This window comes from Physeter macrocephalus, chromosome 21 (assembly GCF_002837175.3).
Source record: "Physeter macrocephalus isolate SW-GA chromosome 21, ASM283717v5, whole genome shotgun sequence".
Classification (NCBI taxonomy): Eukaryota; Metazoa; Chordata; class Mammalia; order Artiodactyla; family Physeteridae; genus Physeter; species Physeter macrocephalus.
Genome location: NC_041234.1, coordinates 59,776,432 through 59,802,247, shown reverse-complemented (window position 1 = coordinate 59,802,247; position 25,816 = coordinate 59,776,432). Strand labels below are relative to the sequence as shown.

Sequence of the window (25,816 nt, the reverse complement as noted above, 5' to 3'; positions counted from 1 at the left end):
CAATTTAATGTCTAGTGTCCTTTCATTTCAACTTGAAGGACTCCCTTTAGCATTTCTTGCAGAGCAGATTTAGTGGTAATAACCTCACTCAACTTATATTTATCTAGAAATGTCTTAATTTCTCCTTCATTTTTGAAGGACAGTTTCCTAGATATATAATTCTCAGCTGATAATTTTTTCTTTTACCACTTTAAATATATCATCCAACTTCCTTCTTACCTGCAAGCTTTCTGCTATGAAATCCTCATATAATCTTATTGAGAATCCCCTGTATGTGATGAGTCACTTTTACTGCTTCCAGTATTCTTTCATTGTCTTTGTCTTTTGACAGTTTGATTATAATGTGTCTCTGTGTGGAATTCTTTGTATTTATCCTACTTGGAGTTTTTTCAACTGCTTGGATTTGTATATCAGTGACTTTTCTCAAATTTGGGACGTTTTCAGGTATTTATTCAAATCATCTTTCTGTCTCTTTGCCTTTCTCTCTTCCTTCTGGGACTTCTATAATGCATATATTGGTCTGCTTTTGATGTCCCATTAGTATCTTAGGCCCTGTTCACATTTTTATTGATAAGAATTATTTTTCCTTTTTTGCTCCTCAAACTTCATAATATGAAATGACCTCTTTTCAAGTTCACTGATCCTTTCTTCCACCTCTTTTCTCTTCTGTTGAAATCCTTCAGTGAATTTTTCCATTCAGTTATAGTATTTTCAGCTCTAAAATTTCTGTTTGGTTCCTTTTATAATCTCTATTTCTGATATTCTCATTTTATACATATATTGTCACCCTTATTTCTTTTATTTCTTTATGTTTTTCTTTAGTTCTTTGAGCAGATTCAATATAATTGTTTTAAAGTATTTGTGTAGTAAATCCAATGTTCATGTTTCTTCGGGGACATTTTCTGGACATTTATTTTGTTCTTTTGAATGGCTGATGTTTTCCTATTTCTCTGTATATTTTGTGATTTTTTAAAAATTGGGCATTTGAATAAACCACCACCTCTCCCAGTCTTTGCAGTCTGGGTATGCACAGTTGAAGACCTTCACTAATTAGACTGGTGTAAAGGCCTAAGGTCTTTGTAGGCCTTTCCTGGGCATGTGTCTCCCCTGGTCCTGTGTGCATGCTTTGTACTGATTCCCCTCTGTATGCAGCTACTTTTAAATATCTTTATTTCTGGAAGATTCTTATTCTTGCTTATCCTAGACCCTTAGATGTTCTAGTATATTCATCAATCAGTAATCTCTTTCTCCAGGTGTATGTGGGTCTATAGTCTTCTTGCCATTTTCTTGAGTCTTGCCTGATGCTTCCTGCTACTTCTCCTAGCCTGAGATCTGCGTCATGCCACTTTTGGCTATGTGAGCTCCAAGTTAGGAGCTAAAGAGATGAATCTCTCAAGCAGCCCAAAGCCAGGTTAAAATGTTGTAAATTCTGTCTACTCTGTTCTCTTTGGTTCACATAAGGGGACTGGTGACAAGGCCAACACTTTCCCTGATCCATGTCATGCTACACAAGGAAGAGAGTGTGACACTTTTTAAAATGCTGTGAAATTTCCTACATTTTTAGTATGCCTTTTTCTTGGTTGTTTATTTGCTTGGTTGCTGTAAAATCTTTGACTAATTTCTACCATGATGTTATTCTTGTCAATCTCTAGTTTTAAATTTGATGTTTCCAGGGAAGAGGGATGAGACTCTAGGTCTGCTTAGTCTTTCATCTTGAGGCTGTCTCTGCTGTTTGTTTTTTAAATTATGGAGTAAGTGTATCAGTACATATAGTATTAGTGCAACAAACAACCAGGGTGTTTGATTTCTTTTAAATGCTTATGTTTTGGTTCAACAAGGATCCATGTGCAAAAACAAAGACATGAAACCATGATTCATGTTAAGAATGCTAGTCCAGCCCAGCAAGGATTGTAGCTTGATAAGAGCTATAAATCTTTTGCTGTTTTTTAAGGAACTGATCTGTGTATACATGTAATAAAACATTTAATTTCAGTTGTAAAAATATATGTAGAACTTAAAGCTAACATTTGACACTTTATTTTCTAAAGTTAGTAAAGAATTTTTATATTTTCTCAGTTTTTTTTACATGAGTAGCATTGAGATAATATTTTTAAATATTTTTGAGAGTATAATTTCAGGGGATCCAGATGTGTAATTGTAAACTCCCCAGGTCCTTGGCATCAGAACTTAATCATTCCACATAATAATTTATATTATTTTACTTATATCCTTCCATTATTTTTAACAGCCAGTATCTTTAGAATCAGTATGGTGAAATCAGGCTTGTTATGCCATGTATGTGTACTTTTTATAATTCCATTGAAATGTCTCAGAATTCTAGTTTCCCTGATCTTAATCTCTTATGGTTTGTGAATTTTTACTAGTAAAATTATATAGAAAAAAAAACAAATAGCATCTTGGTTGTCAACTGCAAGAATTTGTCAGGCTAGTAAACTTTTCTAAACACTAATTTCTTATGACTTAATATAAGAAAAATCCATATGCTTAAAAAAGGGTGTTAGTTCCTTAGCCAAAAGTAGTAATATTAAAATTTCACTTGTAAGCTTATTTAGTTTCTGAAAGCTTTTCTAGACTTGGTAGAGAGAAGAGGGGGAAATATTTTTAAATAAGCCAGTACTTCTTTTCTTCTTTGCTCCAGAACACATGGTTCTCAACCAGAAACAACTTACTCCCTTCCTCCCAACTGCCTACCCTATATAATGGTCTCTTGTATATTTCCACTCTTGGCCTTTGTTGAATTATGGCAAGTGAAGCTAGTTAATAATAAAGGCACAAATTAATTCAATCATTCAATCAGCATATATTTATTAATTGCCTACCACACGCCCAGCGGTGTCCTCTATGCTCTATAACTCATAATTGAAAGACATCTAGGAAGCCTTGCTGATTAAAGCAGAATGCTTGATAGGTTTGATAGGTTTGAATGCTCAACTGATACCAAAACAACTGATGGAAAGCTAAAACATTAATTTATGAATCACTTACTGATGAACTTTGCTGAGAGACATGGTTATTGTCTGAGTGTTTCAGATAATCAAATTCTCTTTAAACATATGCTAATTAATAATATACTTAATTTTCCTGGCTTATATAAAATATAGTATATTTCAGATAGGAGCTTTGTTAGACCCATGAACTGCTCTGAAGTTTTAAAAATACAATACCTATGATATGTGTAGAATTGTCTTTCTAACAATGATTTTTGAAATCAAAAACAAATGCTTTTTTGTGTATATTCTCTGTGTTACTGTATAAAAATAATTAGACTAAATTGTTTTAAACATGATACTTTGCCCTTAAGATTCTCATAGTCTAGAAGAAATATTACAACAGAGTCATATGTAGGGTCTAAATCGTATAAAATGAAATATAGTAAAAATTCTTTTAAAAATTCCTTAAATCATCCACAAAAGTAACTATAAGCATGCTTTCCTGTGAATGTATAACCATGTATAATAATGTGTGTATAAAATGTGTAATTAATATTCTGATATATGGTATCTATTTTAAGTATAATTTTCCATGAGAAAGGTAAGTGTTATAGCTGGATTCACAAATCTTAACTATCCATATGATGTGACTCCAGTTTACATCCAAATTAGCGTGTTACATACTTTAGTGTATCTACTCTTAGCCAAGAGAAGCAGATTTCCAACATTAGGCACTTCCTTGCATTCACATTCAAAGTTGTGACTCTGCAACTCTCCATTAGTTGGAGCAGGACAGCCATTTGTGGAGGCAGTTTTATGATGGCCATAAAAAGACTATTCCAGTAATCTCCAGACTGTCTAGTTATCTTCTATCTCATGCACAAGACCTTTCTTTAGAAATATGTTTTATATTTCTCTTCTCAATTCCTACCTCCTCTAATCTAGTTCCAAGCCTAGATTACCTTTTGCCTAAATTATTGTGAAAGTTTCCATACTTATTCAATTCACTATACACATTTAGTCACATTAATCATCCTAATGTATAAAAGTACAATTCTGACCATATAACTCATCTGCTTAAAAACTTTCAATGACTCCCCATTTTCTACAGAATTAGATATAAATGTACCTTGGCATTCATGGCCTCCACAAAGACTAACTCCCTTTCTAGTTCTAGCTGAATTCACCATTCCCAAACACACCCTATCCTTTTATTCCACAGTATTCATGCCATTCTTTACCCCTGGAATGCTCTTTTATTTCTATCAAGATTCTGCTCAACTTTTAAGGTTCAGCTGAGATATAAATCCTCAAGTCGATGTAATTTTGCTGTGTCTTTAACTCCTATATCACTTCATGTATGGTACCTCCCTTGTGGCACTTATCATATTTATCTTTGTATTACAGTCATTCATGTACCTGTCTTATCTTTCCCTCTAAGATCATAGTTCTTGCCCTCCAGGAAATTATGTTTTACCCATCTTTTTATTTCCTGTAGCACCTAAAACAGCACCTAGTACAGAGATGCCTGATAAATATTCGAAAAGAATTCAAATTAGTTACCTTGGAAAGTTATCTATACATATTTCAATAATGTTCAATTTGTCAAAAAGTTTTTGAAGTTCTTTTACAATTGCTTTAAGGACCTGTGGGATTCTTTTAAATGCTTTCAGTGGTGACAAATCTTCATCATTTCAGGGAAAATTTGATTTTGGAAAATAGAACTTATTCTGAGACACGTTTAGTGAATAATATGGATGTTCAATCTGAGCTGTTATATTTTCAGTTAAAACAAAGAGAATATGAATGAGACAGAATATCTAGGTGAGTCATGAACTAACAACTCCAAAAGAAAAGTTCCCAAAGTGCTTTCAACAATAGCAACATCATTGAAATGACTTTATAACTTCCAAAGGTTTTTATTTTGAAACACAAATTAACTCATTTGGATATGTAAATTCTAATATATTTGTTAAATTAGTCTTGTCTTGTAGATTCATTTTGCAATTTTCCAAGCCAGGGTGTTGAAAAGTGTGTTTGGAACTTAAATATCACTTAAATGAGAAGTATATTTTCCGACTCATTTGAAATACTGTATTTTATAGCTTCTGTTGAGGGAGAAACCTTGTCATCACTCTTGCACCGAAGAAAACATTCCAAATTTGAGGGAAACATTTATACAGTACTATGATTCAAAAAAGCCTACAAATTTAGCTACTATGCTTGGTCATTCTTAAGTTTTAGCAGAAACATAAGGAACTAAATAATAGATTTAAAGTAAATAATAGAGGGTAGTTGAATATAGCATTTGAGTATCATGTAACTGGTGCCACAGAATTATAAAACAAAAAAATGAAACTTCATCTCTTCCCAAATCACATGGAATTTATAATATTTGTATGTTAAGGTGCTTATAGGAGTTTTCCATTTTCTTGGTTACATACAACTGACTTAATCAAGAAACCACATTTTATATTCCTTAAATATATAAGGTCCATGTTTAAAGAAATTCAATTACCATGTTTATTATTTGTATCCTTTTTATGGTTTCATATTAACTTTTTATTAGTTACTAGTTTATGGGGGGGCTACAATTCATTTGGTTTAACATGTTTTCTCTAGCAACTTTACATAATCAGTTTTAAAATGTCCTCACTAATAGATGGAAGTATGTGCACAAATATTCCAAAATAGCTGGATATCTCTATTCTTTCAAGAGTATATTATGTGATTATTTTAGCAGATTTACCTCCTTCATTGAGACTAGCAATCAATTTACTTTGCAAACATTGTATCATATACCAAGTATTAGTGGGAGGACAAGAAATTATACTTTTTAAAGACTTTTTATGTAGAAATTTTCTTTTCACTCTTGTTCACCATTTAAAAAAATCAATTATTCAAACCTTCTCATGACCCTCAAGGATTCTAGTTAATTGTCATTTTACCGTAATGGGATTTTAACTTTAGTAAAATTTTCCTTACAGCTAGTATTTGGAGTTTATATCATTTTTAGCCTGTCCCTAGCATATTGATGCATTTTGAACTCAAAGTAAAATGGCAGGTCTGGTGTCCAGGGACAGTATTCTTTTACCTGAAATTTGAATAATTGAGGATATTACTCTACTATTTACTTTGTTTGATCATCACTTCTTATCAGTAAGCATAATACAAATTAATTGGCCATCACTGAATATAATTTATCAAAACCAATAAATGTTTGATTGAATACCACATTCCCACCACCACTTCCACTTAGCAAGGCTGATTTAGCTTGTCAGTCTCTCAGGAAGCGCACGTTTGGAAGGGAAGGAGAGGGCAAGGGGAGAGTTTGGAGTACTCCCCAATTCTTGTGTGTCCCAGGAAAAGGTATGGTTAAGTCCAGACTAACCTGAGCCATAGCTCACAGAAACACCTTGGTCTCTTTAAACACTCCCCAGAATCCTATGAGAGTAGCATCTATCTCCTTGAGCGGCAATGCTGATGTAATAAGGTGTTACTAGCTATTCACCTTAGTAGTTTCTACGTAAAAAGGGACTTGCAGTTATGTAAGATGAATAAACCTAGAGAGCTAATATACAGTATGATGGCTATAGTTAATTATTTAATTATTGTAATATTTATTCCACAGAACACTGCATTTTTATTATAATAATTTTATTGTCTGTAGATTTCCAAACCTTCCAAACCGGGTACTTCCAGGCCCAAAAAATGTCTTCAAAATGTTCTTGAATTTTCAGAGGAACTGCACTACTTCTTGAATTTTCCCACAAAGGAAAGCCTTTTAAATCTCTTGCTTTCAATAAGGTAACAGCATTGTCCACATGGGAGATATGCTCTGAATGCAGACCTATCTTGACATCTTGTATGAATTCTTTGGTGTTGATCAGCATTCCAATAGTGTCAATGCATACCTTACTGAGATTCCATTTGTTGTTTCCACAGATTTCAGGAAACCTTACTGTGCCTTGGATTACAGGGTGTTCTAGAAAAAGAGCAGTAAGTAATCTTTCATTTAAAGCAGCAAATGGGTTTCCCCGTCTCGTTAGTAAGAATGCCATTGAGAAAGTTGTTATGATATTTGTAAAGTTGGCAAAACTGAACTTCAATAAGTTAATTAATCTCAAAGGACATATTTTGAGTTTATAATATTTACATATACTAAAAAGGTAACCTTAAATAAAATGCAGTAATCATCACATTGTATAATCTTTGAGCAGGTTTTTGTAGTTTAAAAAAAAATTTTTAAGATATTTCATAAAATATCATAATTTTTCTACATGTAATAAGCCCAGTTAATTTGATCATAGAATTGAATCATGATTGATATAAACATCTCAATCAAAGTTAAATAATTTACATTACTATTTATTATTTGTATATTTCAGTATTTAGAATTGATGAGTAACTAATATTTTAACAATACTATTTTCTGGCTTTCTGCTACAACTGTTATGATACTTAAAATATTAATATAACAGAATTTCATTAAACTTGTGTTTTCTCAAAGAAGCTCATTCAGTTGGTCTGTATAGGACCCATAAATCTGCATTTTAACATGCAGGAGATTTTGATGTAACTTTTCCTTAGAAGGGAAACTATTAAAGGATTTCAAAAGTAAAAAAAAAAGACATGAGTAGATTTTAGAAAGATAGCTCAAGTTATTGTATGGTAGATAGCTTTGGAACAATGGAACAGAATTGAGAGTGCAGAAATAAGTTGTTATATTTATAGTCAATTGATTTTATACAAAGATGTTATGACAATTTATTGCGGAGGAGAAAGATAGTCTGTTCAACAAAGTATAGTGTGTAAAATTTAAAAATGAATAAATTGGATCTCAACAAAATTCAAAACTTTAGCACTTCAAAAGACACCATGAAGAAAATGAAAAGACAAGCAACAGCCTAGAAGGAAATACTTACAAATCACTTATCCATTAAAAGACTTGATCCAGAATATACAAAAAACTCTTACAAAGACAAACAATCTGATCATAAAATGGACAAAAGATATGAACAGATATTTCAACAAAGCAGATACATGAATTTTTAATAAATACATGAACAGATGCTCAAAATCATACGTCATTCAGGAAATGCCTATTAAAACCAAAATAAGGTATTTCACACTCTCTACAATACAAATATTGGCAAAGATATTAAGATAAAGGAACAATCATATATTGATGGTGGGAATGTAAAATGGTACAGCCACTTTGGAAAACAGTTTGGTAGTTTCTGGAAACATCAAGCATAACCTACCATACAACCCAGCAATTCCACTCATCAGTATCTGCCAAAGAGAAACAAAAACACTTCTACATGTAGGATTGCATGCATATGTTCAGCAGTTGATGTAACAGCCTGAATAATAGCCAAAAATTGGAAGCAACCTAAAAGCTCATCAACTTGTAAATGAATAGACAAAGTACAGTATATCCATACAATGTAATACAATTCAGTAATAAAAATGAATTAACTAGTGACACATGATGCATCATAGATGAACCTCAAAAAGATTATGCACTGTGACAGAAGCTAGACACAGAGACTACATATTATATGATTCTATTTATATGAAATGTCCAAAGACAAATTCATAGAGACAGGAAATAGATCAGTAGTTGCCTGAGGTTGGGGATAGGAATATGGAATATCTGGAAATAGACATGAGAGATATATTACAGAGATTACAATGTTTTAAAACTGATATATGATGATGTTTTCACCACTAAGTGAAGTTACTAAAAATCATTGAACTGTATACTTTAACTCAACATATTCAAAATTTTATTTAAACATGTAATTAGTATAAAAATTGAGATTTTTACATATTATTTTTACTGTACAAAATCTTTGAAATCATTTGTATTTTACATTTATAGTACATGTCATTTTGAACGTTAAATTGTATAAAAATTGAGAATTTTACGTATTATTTTTACTGTACAAAATGTTTGAAATCATGTGTATTTTACATTTATAGTACATGTCAGTTTGAATGTTAAATTTTCATCATACAAACTTGATCTATATGTAAATTTCATAAGATTTACAGTTGAAAATCTGTTTATATTATGTAAACATAATACTGTAGTATAGCTGTTTTTATAAAGAGATACCATTAAGAGAATAAAAGACAAACCATAGATAGGGGGAAAATAATTACAAATGGTACAGCTGATAAATGACCTGTGTCCAGGATACAGAAAGAATTCTCAAAATTCAATAATAAGGGAACACAACCCAATAAAAAATGGGCAAAATATTTGAAAGACACTTCACCAAAGAAGATATGGAGATAGCCAATAAGAGCATGTAAAGGTGCTCAACATTAGTCACAAGATAAATGTAAATTTAAACCACAATATGAACACCCATTATAATAGTTAAAATTTTTTAATCATACCAAGTTTTGGTAAGGATATGAAGGAATCAAAAATATAATACTATAAAACTGACAATAACAAATATTGGCAAAGATATGGAGATAAAGGAACAATCAAATGTTGTTGGTGGGAATGTGAAATGGTACAACCACTCTGGAAAACAGTTTGGCAGTTTCTTAAAAAGCTAAACATACACCTACCCCATGATCCAGCTATTCTGATAAGTATTTACCCAAGAGGAGGGATAGCACATATCCATACAAAGATTTGTACATGAATGTTTATGACTGCTTTATTTATAATAGCCTAAAATTAGAAACAAACTAAATGTTAATTAACAGGTGAATGGATATACAAATTGTTTTTGTTCATATAGGGAAATAGTACTCAACAATAAAAAAATGAACTATTGATGCATACATCAACATGAATGAATCTCAGAATAATCAGCCTGAGTGAAAGAAACCAGATGAAAAAAAGAGTACATACTGTATGCTTCCATCTATATAAAATTATTGAAAATGCAAACAGGAAGCAGATCAGTGGTTGCATGGTAAGGTAAGAGGGCAAAAGGTACAGCAAATTGATTGAAAGGGGGCATTAGGAAACGTTTAAGGATGATGGGTATGTTCGTCCAAGATTGTTTCTTGAGCATATAGACATATCAAAACATCAAATTGTACAATTTAAATATGTGTAATTTAGTTTTTGTTAATTATACCTCAATAAAGCTTTGAAAAAATAACAATTAAGTTATTAGAAAACCTAGGTATTTGAATCTTCTTTTCAACTGTAAATCTTATGAAATTTACATATAGATCAAGTTTGTATGATGAAAATTTAACATTCAAACTGACATGTACTATAAATGTAAAATACACATGATTTCAAACATTTTGTACAGTAAAAATAATACGTAAAATTCTCAATTTTTATACTAATTACATGTTTAAATAAAATTTTGAATATATTGAGTTAAAGTATATTATTAAAATTAATTTTACCATCAGTTTTTCATTTTTTTAATGTTCCTACTAGAAAATGTAAGCCTATGTATGTGTCTCATATTATATTTCTATTGTACTACACAGGTCCACAATGTGCCAGACATTGTGCTTGATCTTAGGGATACAATGGTGAGAAAAAGCAGATGTTTTCCCTGCTCTCATGGAGCTAATGACCTAGATTTAATAAGAAGAGAGGTATTCATGAAATAATTACATAATCAGATATAAAATGCCATTGTGACAAAAACCCATGTTGGTCACTTTCTAGCTTCTTCTGGAAGCACATTTTATACACACAATGGAATATAACCATTGCCTCTGAAAATTCTCTCACCCACTTCCAAGGAATATTTTACCAGTGTCAATGTCCCTCAGTCAAACCCACTAAGAATAAACCAATAGTTAAATAAGTTGTGTTTATTACTTGTTGCAGCAAAGGAGAACACATACCATGGAGAACCATGACACATCACAGTAAGAAGTTGTTAGAAATAACTTACTGGAGGATTTGGGCTTTGGTTGGGTGATTTAAAGGAAGGTATAAGGAAGTGAGGATTTGCTCTAGATTGGATGCTGTGAGAAAGTGGGAACAATTCTGTGATAGGGTATTTTGCGTGTGGCATTGCAAACTTGGTTTTGTCTGTTGAGGCAAAATTATGAAGAAGCCTTTTTTGTTTCATCTTATCATAGTCTGAGTAATCTTGTTTTAGATTGTAGTCTGTTAAATTAAACAATGTGTTCAACAAGAGAGCAAAATAACCTGACTGTGAGTGTCAGGCCAGCATGTAATAATATTGTGGTCTAGCTCTGAACATCAGTTTAATTTTGGATGACGGTGGCTGCTTTTTTTTTTCTATCTCACTAGTATATATCTTGACATCATTATGCACACTATGTTTAACATTCTATTCAAATTACAGTTACTGTCCATGCACACCATCCTGAAAAGTCATCTTTGTGCAAGTGATTGTTAAATGGATGGTTAGTATCAGTAAGGGTCCAAGCAGGAAAACAGAAAACTCACCAGAAGAATTTAATATGATAAATTGTTTAGACATGTTTTAGAGGATTTTAAAAAGCAAAAAGGAAACTGTGAAGCAACAAGAGTGTTAAATTCAGGAAGGTAACTATCACCCCTTGGGCTAGGAAAACAAAGAGAAGTTTGTATTTTCAGAAACTACAAAATAAGAGGAGAGGTTTGCTGAGATGGGACTCATTTCTGAGTTTGATACACTGCCAGCTAATGCTGGTACCTCTGGGGGCACAATGAGGTTGATTCTGGTAGTGTAGAAAAACAGGAACCAACTGCGACAATTACCAACAACCAATGTCAGGATGAAGGGTTGTCCCTTGGGTGATACTGATAGGAATAGGAAGCAAAACAGTAAGGACCATCCTCTCTTCTTCAGCCTTCCAGTCTCCTTCTACTGCTCTCTATTGTCAGAATCTCATTCAAAGACATTTGGTAAGCAGAAATATACTTTGCAGAGTCCCATCAAAAACATGGTATAGAAGAGTGCATTTGGAACTGAGAAAATGTAGTGTAATTACCAATGCAAAAGAAATTAGAAATTTTCATTTGCTTTAGATTTTTGTATAACCAGACTGTATGAGTGTATGCTGCCACTTGTGGAATCAAGGTAAGTCTATATAAATTAGGGAATTACTATAGAATTTTAAAAATCTGGTTAGTGTCTTTTTGACTTTTGAAAACTACAAATGGTTCTGATTGTTCTTATTATAACAAACTATTTATGTATGTTAATACTATTCATATTAGGTTGTGGCTCTTCAATAGTAAAAATAATATTAGCATATGTATAGTATTTTATAGTTCAAAGGCATTTTACTTAGATTATCTCATTCTAATCCTTACAAAAATGTAGAGAGGTAGATAGGGCAGGCGTTTCTATTTAGACTTTATAGACGAAAAAGCTAAATTCAAGATGGTTAAATTACTTGAAAAGACTGTATATCTAGTAAATGATTGAATTTGGATTAGAACTCAAGTCTTTTATGACTTGTAGTTCCACTGTCTTTAGTATTTTGCCTCAAAATAGCATCAGGAAAGGGGAAAAGCTACTGTTAGTTTTCAGCAGAAGTCCTCAGCTTTTTGTTTTTCATTTTGTTTTGTTTTTGAGTAAGAACACCTTTTTTTTTTCGATTTCTTTGGAGTCTCAACATGGCTGCAACACGGTCTGACTAAAAGGAAAGTGGAAGGATGAATGTAGTTAATTATCTGTTTCAGTCAGTTTTGGAAAGATACGGAAGTATAACCTTTTAAGTAAGTCATTGCAAGTGGATTCTAATGGCAACTCTATTCTCTTCAGCCCCTGCAATGAAGGGCAAGCCTGGAGAAAAGTCAGTAACGTGAAGATCCGTCCAGTCAGTATGTGTTTCCCAACCTTGCTTGATCATAAGAATCATTGGAGTTTGTACATTGGGGTAATGGTGACCTGTTAAAAATAAATGTCTGGATACTACCCAAGATATACTGAATCAGAAGCTCTAGAGGAAAACCTGGAAATAGTATTAGTAAATGGCCCAGTGATTCTTATGATGAGCCAAAACACTGTCCTGGTTCTAGTGGTTGGTGGTACACTGATCAGACTCCATTGTCTAGCAATAACTGAGCCATATTGTGAAAATTAATTCCACCAAACTTTTTAAATGACTTTTTTCCCAAAAGGTTACAGGTCGATGGAAGCTACATGATTTATTTACAATTTCAATTAAATCCTCTCTAATTTTCTGTCACTTCTATCTATACACTGAAATTTTCTTAAAATATTTTCTCATATAGTAACTTTCAGCAGAAAGGAGAACTTACAAAATACAGATTGGTACTTAGTGCTCTACTCACTTAGGTTAATTGCAATATATTTTCAATTCTGCTAATAACGTAATTTCAGGATTTCTAAGAAATCCAGTGAAAGCATGAGAGCACCATGTTTTAAACATGTAATACAATTTAAAACCACCAAAAATACAATGCTTTCCCCTCAGAAAAAAAGAGCAATAAGAGTCACATAAAATAATATTAAACTAAACCTTTGAAACTCTAGTTTTACTCTCTTTAAAAAAATAATGGGAATGGTGTCAGCAAGACTCTCCTTCCCCACATGACATCCTGATTCAACAGCAATACACAGTTCAGTTCCTTTTGTGAGAAATCAAGACACAAGTTAGAGGCTCCTGCACTCAGGGCAAGTATGAAACTAGCCACGTTAAACTGGTAAGAAAATTGGAGATACCTTCTCATCATAATCCCCACCCCTGGCACAGAACCAGACAATTGGGAGGAAACCCTCAGCTCACAGCTTCTTCCTGAGTAGGGAAAGACATGTACCAAACATCCAATATCCTAACTTTTCCAGGTGCTATCTGAAGAACTGGCTTCTATCTCACTTGTCTCAGAGTCCTGATGAGACACAGCATATACTAAACCTCTGGGAGCTACAGAAACAAAGGAGATAACACACCCAAACTCATTTTTAGGGGCTAGCATTACCATGATACCAAAGCCAGAAACACTATAAGAGAGACTTCCCTGGTGGTACAGTGATTAGGAATCCGCCTGCCAATGCAGGGGACACGGGTTCAAGTCCTGGTCTGGGAAGATCCCACATGCTGTGGAGCAACTAAGCCCATGCACCACAACTACTGAGCCTGCACTCTAGAGACTGCAAGCCACAACTAGTGAACCCACATGCCACAACTACTGAAGCCTGCGTGCCACAACTACTGAAGCCTGTGTGCCTAGAACAAAAGAAGCCATCACAATGAGAAGCCCGTGCACCACAACGAAGAGTAGCCCCCACTTGCTGAAACTAGAGAAAACCCACACGCAGCAAGGAAGACCCAATGTGGCTAAAAATAAATAAATTTATTTATTAATTAAATTTTAAAAACTTAAACAAAACACTATAAGAAAACTACAAACCAATATTCCTGATGAATGTAGATGCAAAAATCCTTGAACATATACTAGAATACTGAATTCAATAGCATGTTAAAAAGATCATACATCATGACCAAGTTGGATGTATCCCAGGGATGCAAGGATATTTCAACATGTGAAAATCAATTAATGTAATGCAATATATTAAAATAACATAGGATACTCACATGATCATCTCAATAGATGCAGAAAAAGCATTTGATAAAATTCAACACTATTTCATGATAAAAACCTTCAGCAAACTAGGAATAGAAGGATAGGACCTCAATATGATAAAGCGCATATACGAAGAGCCAAGAAATAACACCGTACTCAATGGGGAAAAATGGAAAGCTTTCCTCTATGATCAGGAACAAGGCAAGGATGCTCACTCTCACCACTTCTATTCAACATAGTACTGGAATTCCTAGCCAGAGCAATTAGGCAAGATGAAATAAAAGGCATCCAAATTGGAAAGGAAAAAGTTAAATGATCTCCCTTTGCTGATGACATGATCTTATATACAGAAAACCATAAATAACTGTACAAAAGACCCCGTTAAGACTAATGACTGAATTCAGTAAGGTTGCAGGATACAAAAATCTGCTGTGTTTCTATACACTAACAATGAACTATCTGAAAAAGAAATTGGGGAAATAATCCCATTTGCAACAGCATCAAAAAGAATAAAATACTTAGGAATAAACTTAACTAAGGAGGTAAAAGATGTACAGGCATGCCTCAGAAATATTTTGGGTTCGGTTCCAGATTACCACAATAAAGCAAATATTGCAATAAAGTGAGTCACACAAATTTTTTCATTTCCCAGTGCATATAAAAGTTATGTTTATGCTATGCTGTAGTCTATTAAGTGTGCACTAGCATTATGTCTAAAAAACAATGGACGTACCTTAATTAAAAACACTTTATTGTTAAAAATAGCTAGCCATCATCTGAGCCTTCAGTGAGTTGTAATCTTTTCGCAGTAGTAACATCAAGGATTACTGATCACACTATACGAAATATAAAAATAATAAAAGAGTTTAAAATATTGCGAGAATTACCGAAATGTGACATAGACATGAAATGGGCAAATGCTGTTGGAAAAAAGGCACCAATAGACTTGCTCGATGCAGGGTTTCTACAAACCGTCTATTTGTAAAACAAACAAACAAAAAAACCAGTATCCACAAAGTGCAATAAAGTGAAGTGCAGTGAAACGAGATATGCCTGTACACTGAAAACTACAAAATATTAATTAAGAAATTAAAGACACAAACAAATGAAAAAAAAATCCCATGTTCATGGATTGGAAGACTTAATGTTAAAAGGTCCATACTACCCAAAATAATCTACAGATTCAGTGCAATCCCTGTCAAAATGTCAATGGCACTTTTTACAGAAGAAAGAAAAAATATTCTAAAATTCATGTGGAACCACAAAGGACTCAGCCAAAATAGTGTTAAAAAGGACAGACTTGAAGGCCTTACACTTCCACTTTTCAAAATATATTACAAAGCTACATTTAGATCTCATCTTAAGTGTCCTTACAACAATAAAATAAAAATTGTAAAAAATAATGATAGAAACACTGTTGAGAAATGACCCTTTACATGCCTCTAAAATTTTTAATTTGAGTGTTTTTTTCTTAATTTCAAATGAAATAAACTTGTAAATCAATAGTTTAATTTGATAAATAGGAAGGTAACCTTCTGAGTTAAAACCATAAATCTAAACACTAAACTAAACTTGTAAAATGCTCATGAATGCATGATAGTAGTAAGAGAGTATTATTTAGTGGCCATTTGTTTAGCCTACTTTGCTATTAATTTTGGTGTAATTGTCTCATATCTTGAATATGTAAAAGTGAAGCTCTGAGAACTTTTTAATAACACCTATGTCTAGAGATATAACTGTATATAGATATTTTATATAGATATGTATTTATGTATGTAGTATATGTGTCTCACTATTCAGGGCATAGCTCAAATGTCACCTCTTTTGGGAGAGGTTTTCCTTTATCACTCTATCTGAAAACTCCTCTCTAGCCCAAGTTGCTCTTTATCCTACTACTCTATTTAAATTTCTTCTTGCACAAAATATTAACCCAAAGTAGCACATTTATCTGTTTGCTTGTGTTTTTTTTCCACCACCAGATTTTAAACTTCATGAGAATATGAACCTTGTTTATCTTGGCCACAGTCTGTAGCTTAGTAATTATTTTTGTATGAGTTATATTTGTTGCAATAAGCCATCTGTCATATGCTGGACCTACACTGCTGACCAGATAGAATCTGAAATTTTTTTAAAGTTAGTCACCTAGGCAGGGGCCATTTAAATATTAAATTTACAAAGGTCACTTGAACATGGGATTCATGGATTCATGTATGCATGTGGTCTGTGGTTAATACTGTAGGCTTTTTAGATTTAAAACCATGTCCCACAACTTACTATTTGTGTAACCTTAAGCAAATTATTTAACCTCTCTAGACATCAATTCCCAAATCTGTAAAAATCTAGATAATAATATGTACCACTCATGGTTATTTTGAGGTTTAAATGAAATAAATTTGAAAGTGCTCAATAATGGTGTATGTTGTAATTGAATGTATATTTTAGGTTTACTAACTATGGTTCCGGGATTAGAGTCCAGCTTATTAAAAAGGGTTATAGTTTATGCTTCAAACTAAGTTGGCACCAAGAGAAGAAAAAATATATTTTCCAAATAGATTAATAGCATTCTCTAATACTTTTGTAAAAATATAAAGCCTGTCAGACCCTCAATCCATAGTTCCAAAATAAGAAAGCAATAGGACAATATCACAAATCAATCAGCCACTGCAATCATCAGACTGAGTCTCTGAAGAAGTCATAGTACATGTGCAACAACTAACCATGGAATACAAATAAAAATATAGTGGAAAGACATTTTTAATTCACATAATGTTACTCTTAAGAAGAATTTCTTCTTTTTTCCATATCTGTTTAGGTGGACCTTTTTAAAGTTACTAACTTGTACGTAGACACATATTTAAAATGTGAAAACTATGTCAAAAAAGAAGATACAGGTCTGGTCTATCAGAGGTTGAAATTTTTCTCATGTAAAATATTTAGAACTTTAAGGAAAATAAGTTGGACTCGTTGTGAATATTTATATTTTTGAAAGTTGAATGACCTTGGTCATCTAAATTTCTGGATGGGAATTAAGTTTTTCTAAAAAGAATAGATCATTCATAGATGGAATTTGATATAAAATCTTATAATTCTTGTTGTTTTGTAGCTCTTTTTCTTTTTAGAATATTGCCTATAAACAAAATTTTTAAACTAATTTTTTTCCCTTCATATTTATGTAAAATCAGTACAAGTAAAATCTCAATTCAATGATTATTATTCCATTAAAATTTTCATATAATATCTATGCAAAGATGGATTTTTTTTACAACACAAAACCCAGTGGAACAAGTGTATGCTTCATTCTCTGCCTATTTAGTTACCCTTCTATATTGAGAAAATAAGTGATATGCCCTTTCAATGAAGGAAAAAATCTCCTGTCAAGTTATAGTTAATTCTTATTCTTTCTACTTCACACACCTCATCTTTCAACCTCTCACTCAAATCAAAGTAATTATTCAAGAAACTTGGAAGATAAAGGTAGTTAAACATATAAATACTTACATGATACCTCCTGCTTTCTCCTTTTCACCTATTTTTAAACAACTCTTTATATCTTGCTTCTTTAAACTGAGAATGCAGTAGATTATAATTCATTTTAATAAAATTCCCATATTCATCCATTCATTCAATTATTCATTTAACAAATATTTTTATTTGAAGTTCCTACTCTGTTCCAGGAATTGATGTAAGCGTTTGACATATATTAGGAACCATACAGACAAAGATCCTTGCCTTTGTGGAGCTCACTTTGTAGTCAGGGGACATATACGGTAAACAAATAAAATAAGCAAATAAATTGTATGTCAGAAGGTTTTAAGTACTATGTAGAAAAAAGGAAGCAGAGTAGGGATAATTGCAAGGGTTTAGGGGTGGGAGGGACAGACTGCAGTAGTAAATAGTCCTCATTGCAGTGAAAGAATATTTACTGCAGTGTGTATGCATGTTTATACTTGACTGTTCCATTACTCAAAAGGTATTTTGCTTTTGCAGTCTCAGCAACACTGTTGTGGAATTTCTTTAGAGTTAACTGTTATGAAATGTAGCAGTTTAAAAAATATAGTCTATTACTTATATATGAATTATTTGTCCATTATTTAATAATTATATATCAGTCTTTGCTTTGATTTGGAATTCATAGTTATATTCCTTTCCCTTGTGATATTTGAAATATGTTACCCCAGTTTGGTTTCTATAATCCTGTTTAGCATTTATATAGTTTCTTTCATGTCCCTCTTCTGTTGATGCAGCTACTGTGTCTCCTCATTGCCTGTGGAATCTAATAAAACTTATTCCAGCATTAGAGCTCGCTAATTTTGGTTCCACCTTGCCTGTTTAAATATATTTTTCAGTGGAGGCTGTTGTCTCCTTTTGTCACTTGAACAAATCTATTGTGTTCTCTGGTATCCTCACCTACACTTTCACTTTCTCACTTCCTCTATTATCTCTCTCTAGTCAACTGTTACTCATGCCTCAAGCCTCAACTCACAATCCTCCCCAGTGACCACCTACTAGCTCTCTTTCGCCTGAAATTCCATAGCACTTACTGTTTGTACCACACATTTCAGTCTTTAATTCCACTTAACCTTCAATTTCTGTTTATCCAGTCTTCCCAGCAAGCCTCTCTTCTATCACCTATAATACTTAAAAAAGTTCTGAGCCTTTACCTGTAAGCATGTTGAAATGAATGGGTAATGTATTACATTACAGTATTCTCTATCTGAGGACCTTAGGTCTGCTATTTTGACTTAATCGATCAGTCAGTTACTGGACAATAATCAATTTGATGATTTTTCAAAAACTGTGCTGATTGTTTCTAAATTTGTTGACTCATACCATTGCTTAAATATACTATAGTTGTGACACAGCTATGGTATTGGGAAAATAGTAGGAACTGTATGTAATAAGAATCACAGGAGTTATGTATATTTTTAACAACACAAAGGTGTGTATTTTTAAAAGTATTTTTAGAATTCGGCAGGCGGACTCTCAACCACTGCGCCACCAGGGAAGCCCCAGGTGTGTATTTTTAAAAGTATTTTTATAATTCAGATAATTTTTATGGTCAAAGAAACAACTAGATTAATCCATTTTTTTTGTTCAGGAATTAGATGGTCAGAACAGTTACTTGCCAGTTAATTAATATAGGCTCTCTTTATAAAGGGTTAGCTAAAAAATAAGAATTATGAATTTTTAAAAATAAGATTACCAGTCTGATTTATTCAAAGATACGTTAGTTTTTTTTTTAATAAAACTCTTTTTATTTATTTATTTATGGCTGTGTTGAGTCTTCATTGCTGCCCACGAGGGCTCAGTAGTTGTGGCTCACGGGATCTAGAGCGCAGGCTCAGTAGTTGTGGCACATGGGCTTAGTTGCTCCACGGCACGTGGGATCTTCCAGGACCAGGGCTCGAACCCGAGCCCCAGGGGTTGGCAGGCAGATTCTTAACCACTGCACCACCAGGGAAGTCCCCAGAAATACTTTAAAGTATCACAGCACCTTTTCCTTTCTGTCTTTTCCCTATTCTAAATTAATGTGTACTCTTTTTTTTTCTGACAGTATTAAGTGTGAACCTGGTAAAACACATCCATCTTCTGTTGAGTGGGTGTCATATAAAACATCTGTGAGACTTTAATATATCATGTTTTCATGATAAACATTTTAAACTACCTACCTACATATATATTGGTTTGTTTTTTTAATTGTAATGGAGTCTAAATTTAAAGAGCTTAATTTACAGACATTGTGTATGTCTCTTGCAGGACATTCGTTATCTGGCTGTATTTACCAAAAAAATGTTACTTAAGAAGTTAGTTACTAAGCCTATACTTTGTGGTTTACTGTTGAGCTATTAGATAACTCAAATTTCTATACTTGGTGTCAAGTCTGTTGCACTATATCCAAATTAGTAAAAACTAAGATCCGTACTAAATCTGATTTTGGTCTTACTTAGAACTTGAAATCTCTTTCGGGCACTGATTCCTCTTTGTTGTTTGTTAATATGGAGTAGGGACCTGGATTTTCTTCTGGTGTTGCTATAGCTCCCAAATGATAATTCTGCAATATATTCTTCTGGATTTTTTTATTTTTGTTTATTTTTCAGTTTTGTTTTCGAATTGGCTGTCTCAATGTCAGCAAAAGAAGTTTCAGCTTTTTAGTTTTATTGAGATATAATTGTCATACAGCACTGTTATAAGTTTAAAGTGTGCAGCATGATTTGACTTATATATATTGTGAAATGATTACCACAGTAAGCTTAGTCAATATCCATCATCTTATATAGATACAAAAAAAAAAAAGAAAAAAAATTTCTTGTGATGACAACTCTTAGGATCTACTCTCTTAACAACTTTCAAATATACTATATAGCAGTGTTAGCTATAGTCATCAGGTTCTACATTACTTTCCAATACTTATTTATCTTATATCTGGAAGTGTGTACCTTTTGACAACCTTCGTCCATATCCCCCACCCCTTTTTTAGTGTTACATAAAGTACAAAGGACATTCTATTTAACCCTTATTTTATCTATCAGTGTTTCTTAATTTGCTTATTTAGATTACAATCGCTTAATGTTTCAGAGTCAAATTTACTGGAAAGCTTGACCAGAGTCTAGCATTTTCTGTATGCAAGTAGCAAATAGTTCATTCTAAGGTGATAGATAAAATGAGTTAGTTACTTTGATTTCTCCCAAAGTCATATTGGAGCAAATAGTTCCAGACTTTTTAGAATATTTTCTAAGCAAGCATAAATTTTATCATAAACACATGTTTAAGTTCAAATATAAAATTATAATTTTAAAGGTTATTTGGGGAAAAAATTCACACAAAGATGACTTTGCAAAGTACCAGTGTGTTTTGTGTGAAAATTCCATTTGATTTTCGATTGTCTGTTTTAGGTTAAAGGTTATACATCCATTAGAATGGCTAAATTCAAAATGCTAAGATAGCAATTTCTGATGAGGAGCAACAGGAACGCTCATTTATTGATGGTGGGAATGTAAAATAGTACAACCACTTTGGAAGACAGTCTGGCAGTTTCTTTCAAAGCTAAACATAGTCTTACCATATGATCCATCAGTCACGCTCCTAGATATTTACCCAACTGATTTGAAATTTTATTTCTACTCAAATCCTTAATGCAAATGCTTATAGCAGCTTTATTCATACTCACCAAAAACTGGAAGCAACAAAGATGTCCTTCAATAAGCAAAGGGATAAACAAACTGGCACACTGAATAGAATTGGAATACTATTCAGTGATAATAAGGAATGATCAATGAAGTCATGCAAAGACATTGATGAATCTTAAACATATATTGCTAAGAGAAGCAGCCAATTTGAAAAGGCTTTACACTGTATGATTCCATTTCCCATTCCTCAGAAGGCTGTAGAGATATGCATAATGCCTGCATTGTATATCACAATATTTCAGCCTTTCAAGTTAAATTCATTGAAGAGTAGTTCTCAAGTTCTACATTTATCTCCTTTAATCAGTAACCCTTATCCACATTATAGAATTAAGTCTTGTTATGAGACAAGTCTCCATTTGAATACTTTATTGTTAAGCATGATAAAGTTTGAATATCTTCTGACTACCTCTCTAAACTATTTTCCTATGCAAGAAGATGTTTGTATGAAAAATAATTAAGCCAATCTTTTTATTCTTTTACTTACAATCTAATTACTTTGGATTGCAAAAGTTTCCACAAATTAAAATATCCCGGTTACTTGCATAGATCCTCCTTTTGTACACTGGATAACAATAGATGAATACTGATACTTATTTATCTTGGATAATTTTGAAATTGTCCAGCCTGGACTGGGGAATTGCTAGATATCTCTTTCTCTGCAGTTCTATGAGCCACATGCCCCTGAATTATGCTGTTAAATCTATGCTAAGCATTATACAAAGAAAAGCTAAGTCTTTCAATCTGTGCCCTCTAGTAGCTTATAGTTAAAAGTTAAGCAAATTTTTGGAATATGATAAAAAATTTATACCATTACAAGTGCAGCACAACAGAGACTACTAAGCTACAATATTGGAAACAGGAATTAACTTTTTAATTTTTTTTCTGTAAAAGTTTATTTAACATAGGATAGAGTAAAACTGGATATGAATTATTGCCTTAATGACATTTATTTTTTATTTTATTTTTCCCAGTTTTATTGAGACATAATTGGCATATAACATTGCATTCATCCAAGCATAATATGTACATGTTGAAGCATATGTACAGCATAATGATTTGATATGTGTATAGCATGAAATTTTAACCACAATAAGTTTAGTTAACATCAATCACAGGTTAACAATTTACTGGAAAAAATAGAATTTTTTATTACACTTATCAACAGCAGATTATTTTAAGACTCCATAGGACTATATGCTTTAGAAATAGATGCATGTGTGAATAGAGATTGGCATGGTTGATGCTTCTAGGTACACAATGTAATATTAACAAAATAATAACAACAGTAGCAGGTAAATGTAGCCAAACATATGGTCTTGATGACTTTTAACGTTTTTAGTACTTATTACTGAAGTTAACAGTGAAAATTGCATATAATGCATATTAATATAAAATTACAGTAGACTTGAAATAAGTTTTTTCAATTTTACAACAAAAAGCAATAAACTAATGTACATTCTTTTGGAAGTTGTTTTTAGATCTGGATTGGGTGCAGATTTCTCTATTTATGGTTTATGTTATCATGTATGAAATCAGGTTTCAAAATTCATGTGCGATATTATAAAATCACCTAAGAAAAGTCTCTTCTCCCTTTGGGTGACTTAATTTTAGTCATCTGTAAACATTCATTTTAATTCTAAACATTTGCTAGTGTAAGTCTGCATTCCCAAAAGCTTTTCTTCCTGTATTGGTGATGACATCATTCTACAGATAGATTAGGAAGGGCCAGAATTGAGAAGAAAGCTATCTTTTTATCTTGTATATACCCCTTTTGAAATTTATATAATTGTTCATATTTTCAAAATGGTCACAACCTAATTTGGTTATCAAAACTATTTAAATAATTATTTTGCTTTTTTAAACATAAAGTTTCTAAGTGATTCAAATGCACTTTGTAATTTGGATTTTTAATATACATGCTATTTAGCTATCATGTTCCAAGTGTCAAGATTCAGAAACTAAATCTTTTTGCTTAGCCACATTACCTACTAGATTCTGGTGTTTCTAAACATGGATCGAAGCCCATTTAAAAGCAAGATTTTCCAAACATATGGTCATTAAAGGGGATCGCAGGGGGCAGTGGGAGGGCATGGGGAGAGAAATAAATTAGGCGTTTTGAATTAATATATACACACTACCATATATAAAATAGAAAATCAACAATGACCTACTGTAACTCTACTCAGGGAACTCTACTCAACATTCTGTAATAGCCTAAATGGGAAAAGAATTTGAAAAAGAATAGATATATGTATATGTATAACTGAATCACTTTGCTGTACATCTGAAAGATAACAAAAAATTGTAAATGAAATATACTCCAATATAAAATAAAATTTTAAAATAATAAAGATAATAAAAATAAAAAATAGATAAAAACAATTACCTACTGTATAGCACAGAGAACTATATTTAATATCTTGTAATAACCTATAATGGAAAACAATCTGAAAAATAATATATATATATGTATAACTGAATCACTTTGCTGTACACCTGAAACTAACACAACATTGTAAAGTAACTATACTTCAATTTCAAAAAATGGTTAAAAATATATATCGTCTTTAACTTGCTATCAATTGATTTCAACTCCATGTAAAAAACAAATAAATTTTTAAAAACAATAAATGTTTTCAATAAAAAATGCACCAGTCAAATGAATTTGGATTTTTAATCTATTGTGCAAGTCTTCAGAATAGCTCTGTTCTTCATTCTTTCACTCTTGAGTAGCTTAGGGACATCCTGGCTGGTAAGACATAGTTTTCCCCTAAATTAGGCCTTATTCTTTAGAAAATGCTTATGGACTTGCTTTTGTTTTGTTTTAATCTGTTTTCAAAACATCAGCCTTTATGAATAAGTTATTTTTAAATAGCATACTTTAAGGCAAGAAAAGTAGGTCTAAGTTTGGGCAATTTAATGACATTATATACATGCTGTCATTTAAAGGTATAAATATTTTAAATACAGTTGTAAAAGTAATTATGGACTTTTTTCTTTCACCTGAGGGTTGTAGGATAGTAGTGTGGGTGGCAGGATAATTTCCTGCTGTATAGATATTTTATTAAATTAAACTGTCTTGTCTCTCACATGCTGCAAATGAAACATCTTAATTTTTATGATTATATTTGTTTTATACTCATTGCAAAAGCTTTCCCATTCTCAGGTAAGAACCCTGACTGAAAAGCCATACCTTCTGATAAACCGTTTGGAGTTTAATTACATTTTACAAGAATAATTCTCATTTTTAGGTCTGTGTTATACCTTAGTTCAGTAAGATAAAAATATTTTTTAAAAGAGAATGTAAGAACAAAAAAGAACCTGTACAATGCAGTGAAATTAAAGAAAAGAATAATTTAAGTGGCAAAAGTATACTAGGGTTCAAACTTATATTACAGAATCCTCAGCCACACATGAGTTTTTGAAAAAATTTCCCATCAAGTGGAAGGTTTACCACTGATTTTTCTTCTCACATAAGGTTATGCAAAACTTTACTGTCATTTGATCTCTTTTTTTTAAATTTTTTTTTTTAGCATCTTTATTGGAGTATAACTGTTTTACAATAGTGTGTTAGTTTCTCCTTTACAACAAAGTGAATCAGTTATACATATACATATGTTCCCATACCTCTTCCCGCTTACCCTTCCCCCTCCCCATGTCCTCAAGTCCATGCTCTAGTAGGTCTGTGTTTTATTCCTGTCCTACCACTAATCTCTTCATGACATTTTTTTTTCTTAGATTCCATATATATGTGTTAGCATACGGTATTTGTTTTTCTCCTTCTGATTTACTTCACTCTGTATGACAGACTCCAGGTCTATCCACCTCATTACAAATAACTCAGTTTCATTTCTTTTTATGGCTGAGTAATATTCTATTGTATATATGTGCCACATCTTCTTTATCCATTCATCTGTTGATGGACACTTAGGTTGCTTCCATGTCCTGGCTATCGTAAATAGAGCTGCAATGAACATTTTGGTACATGACTCTTTTTGAATTAAGGTTTTCTCAGGGTATATGCCCAGTAGTGGGATTGTGGGGTCGTATGATAGTTCTACTTGTAGTTTTTTAAGGAACCTACATACTGTTCTCCATAGTGGCTGTATAAATTTACATTCCCACCAGCAGTGCAAGAGGGTTCCCTTTTCTCCACACCCTCT

General features: G+C 32.4%; 1 protein-coding gene across 1 annotated transcript in view; it reads left to right on the top strand.

Moving 5' to 3' along the window:
- Positions 1 to 25,816, top strand: part of HDX (highly divergent homeobox) — a 169,638-nt gene that overhangs the window by 62,930 nt on the left and 80,892 nt on the right. The window contains exon 4 of the mRNA XM_055081886.1: positions 6,897 to 6,950. Within this exon, the coding sequence (XP_054937861.1) occupies positions 6,897 to 6,950 (54 nt within the window). The remainder of the gene's footprint in view (positions 1 to 6,896; positions 6,951 to 25,816) is intronic.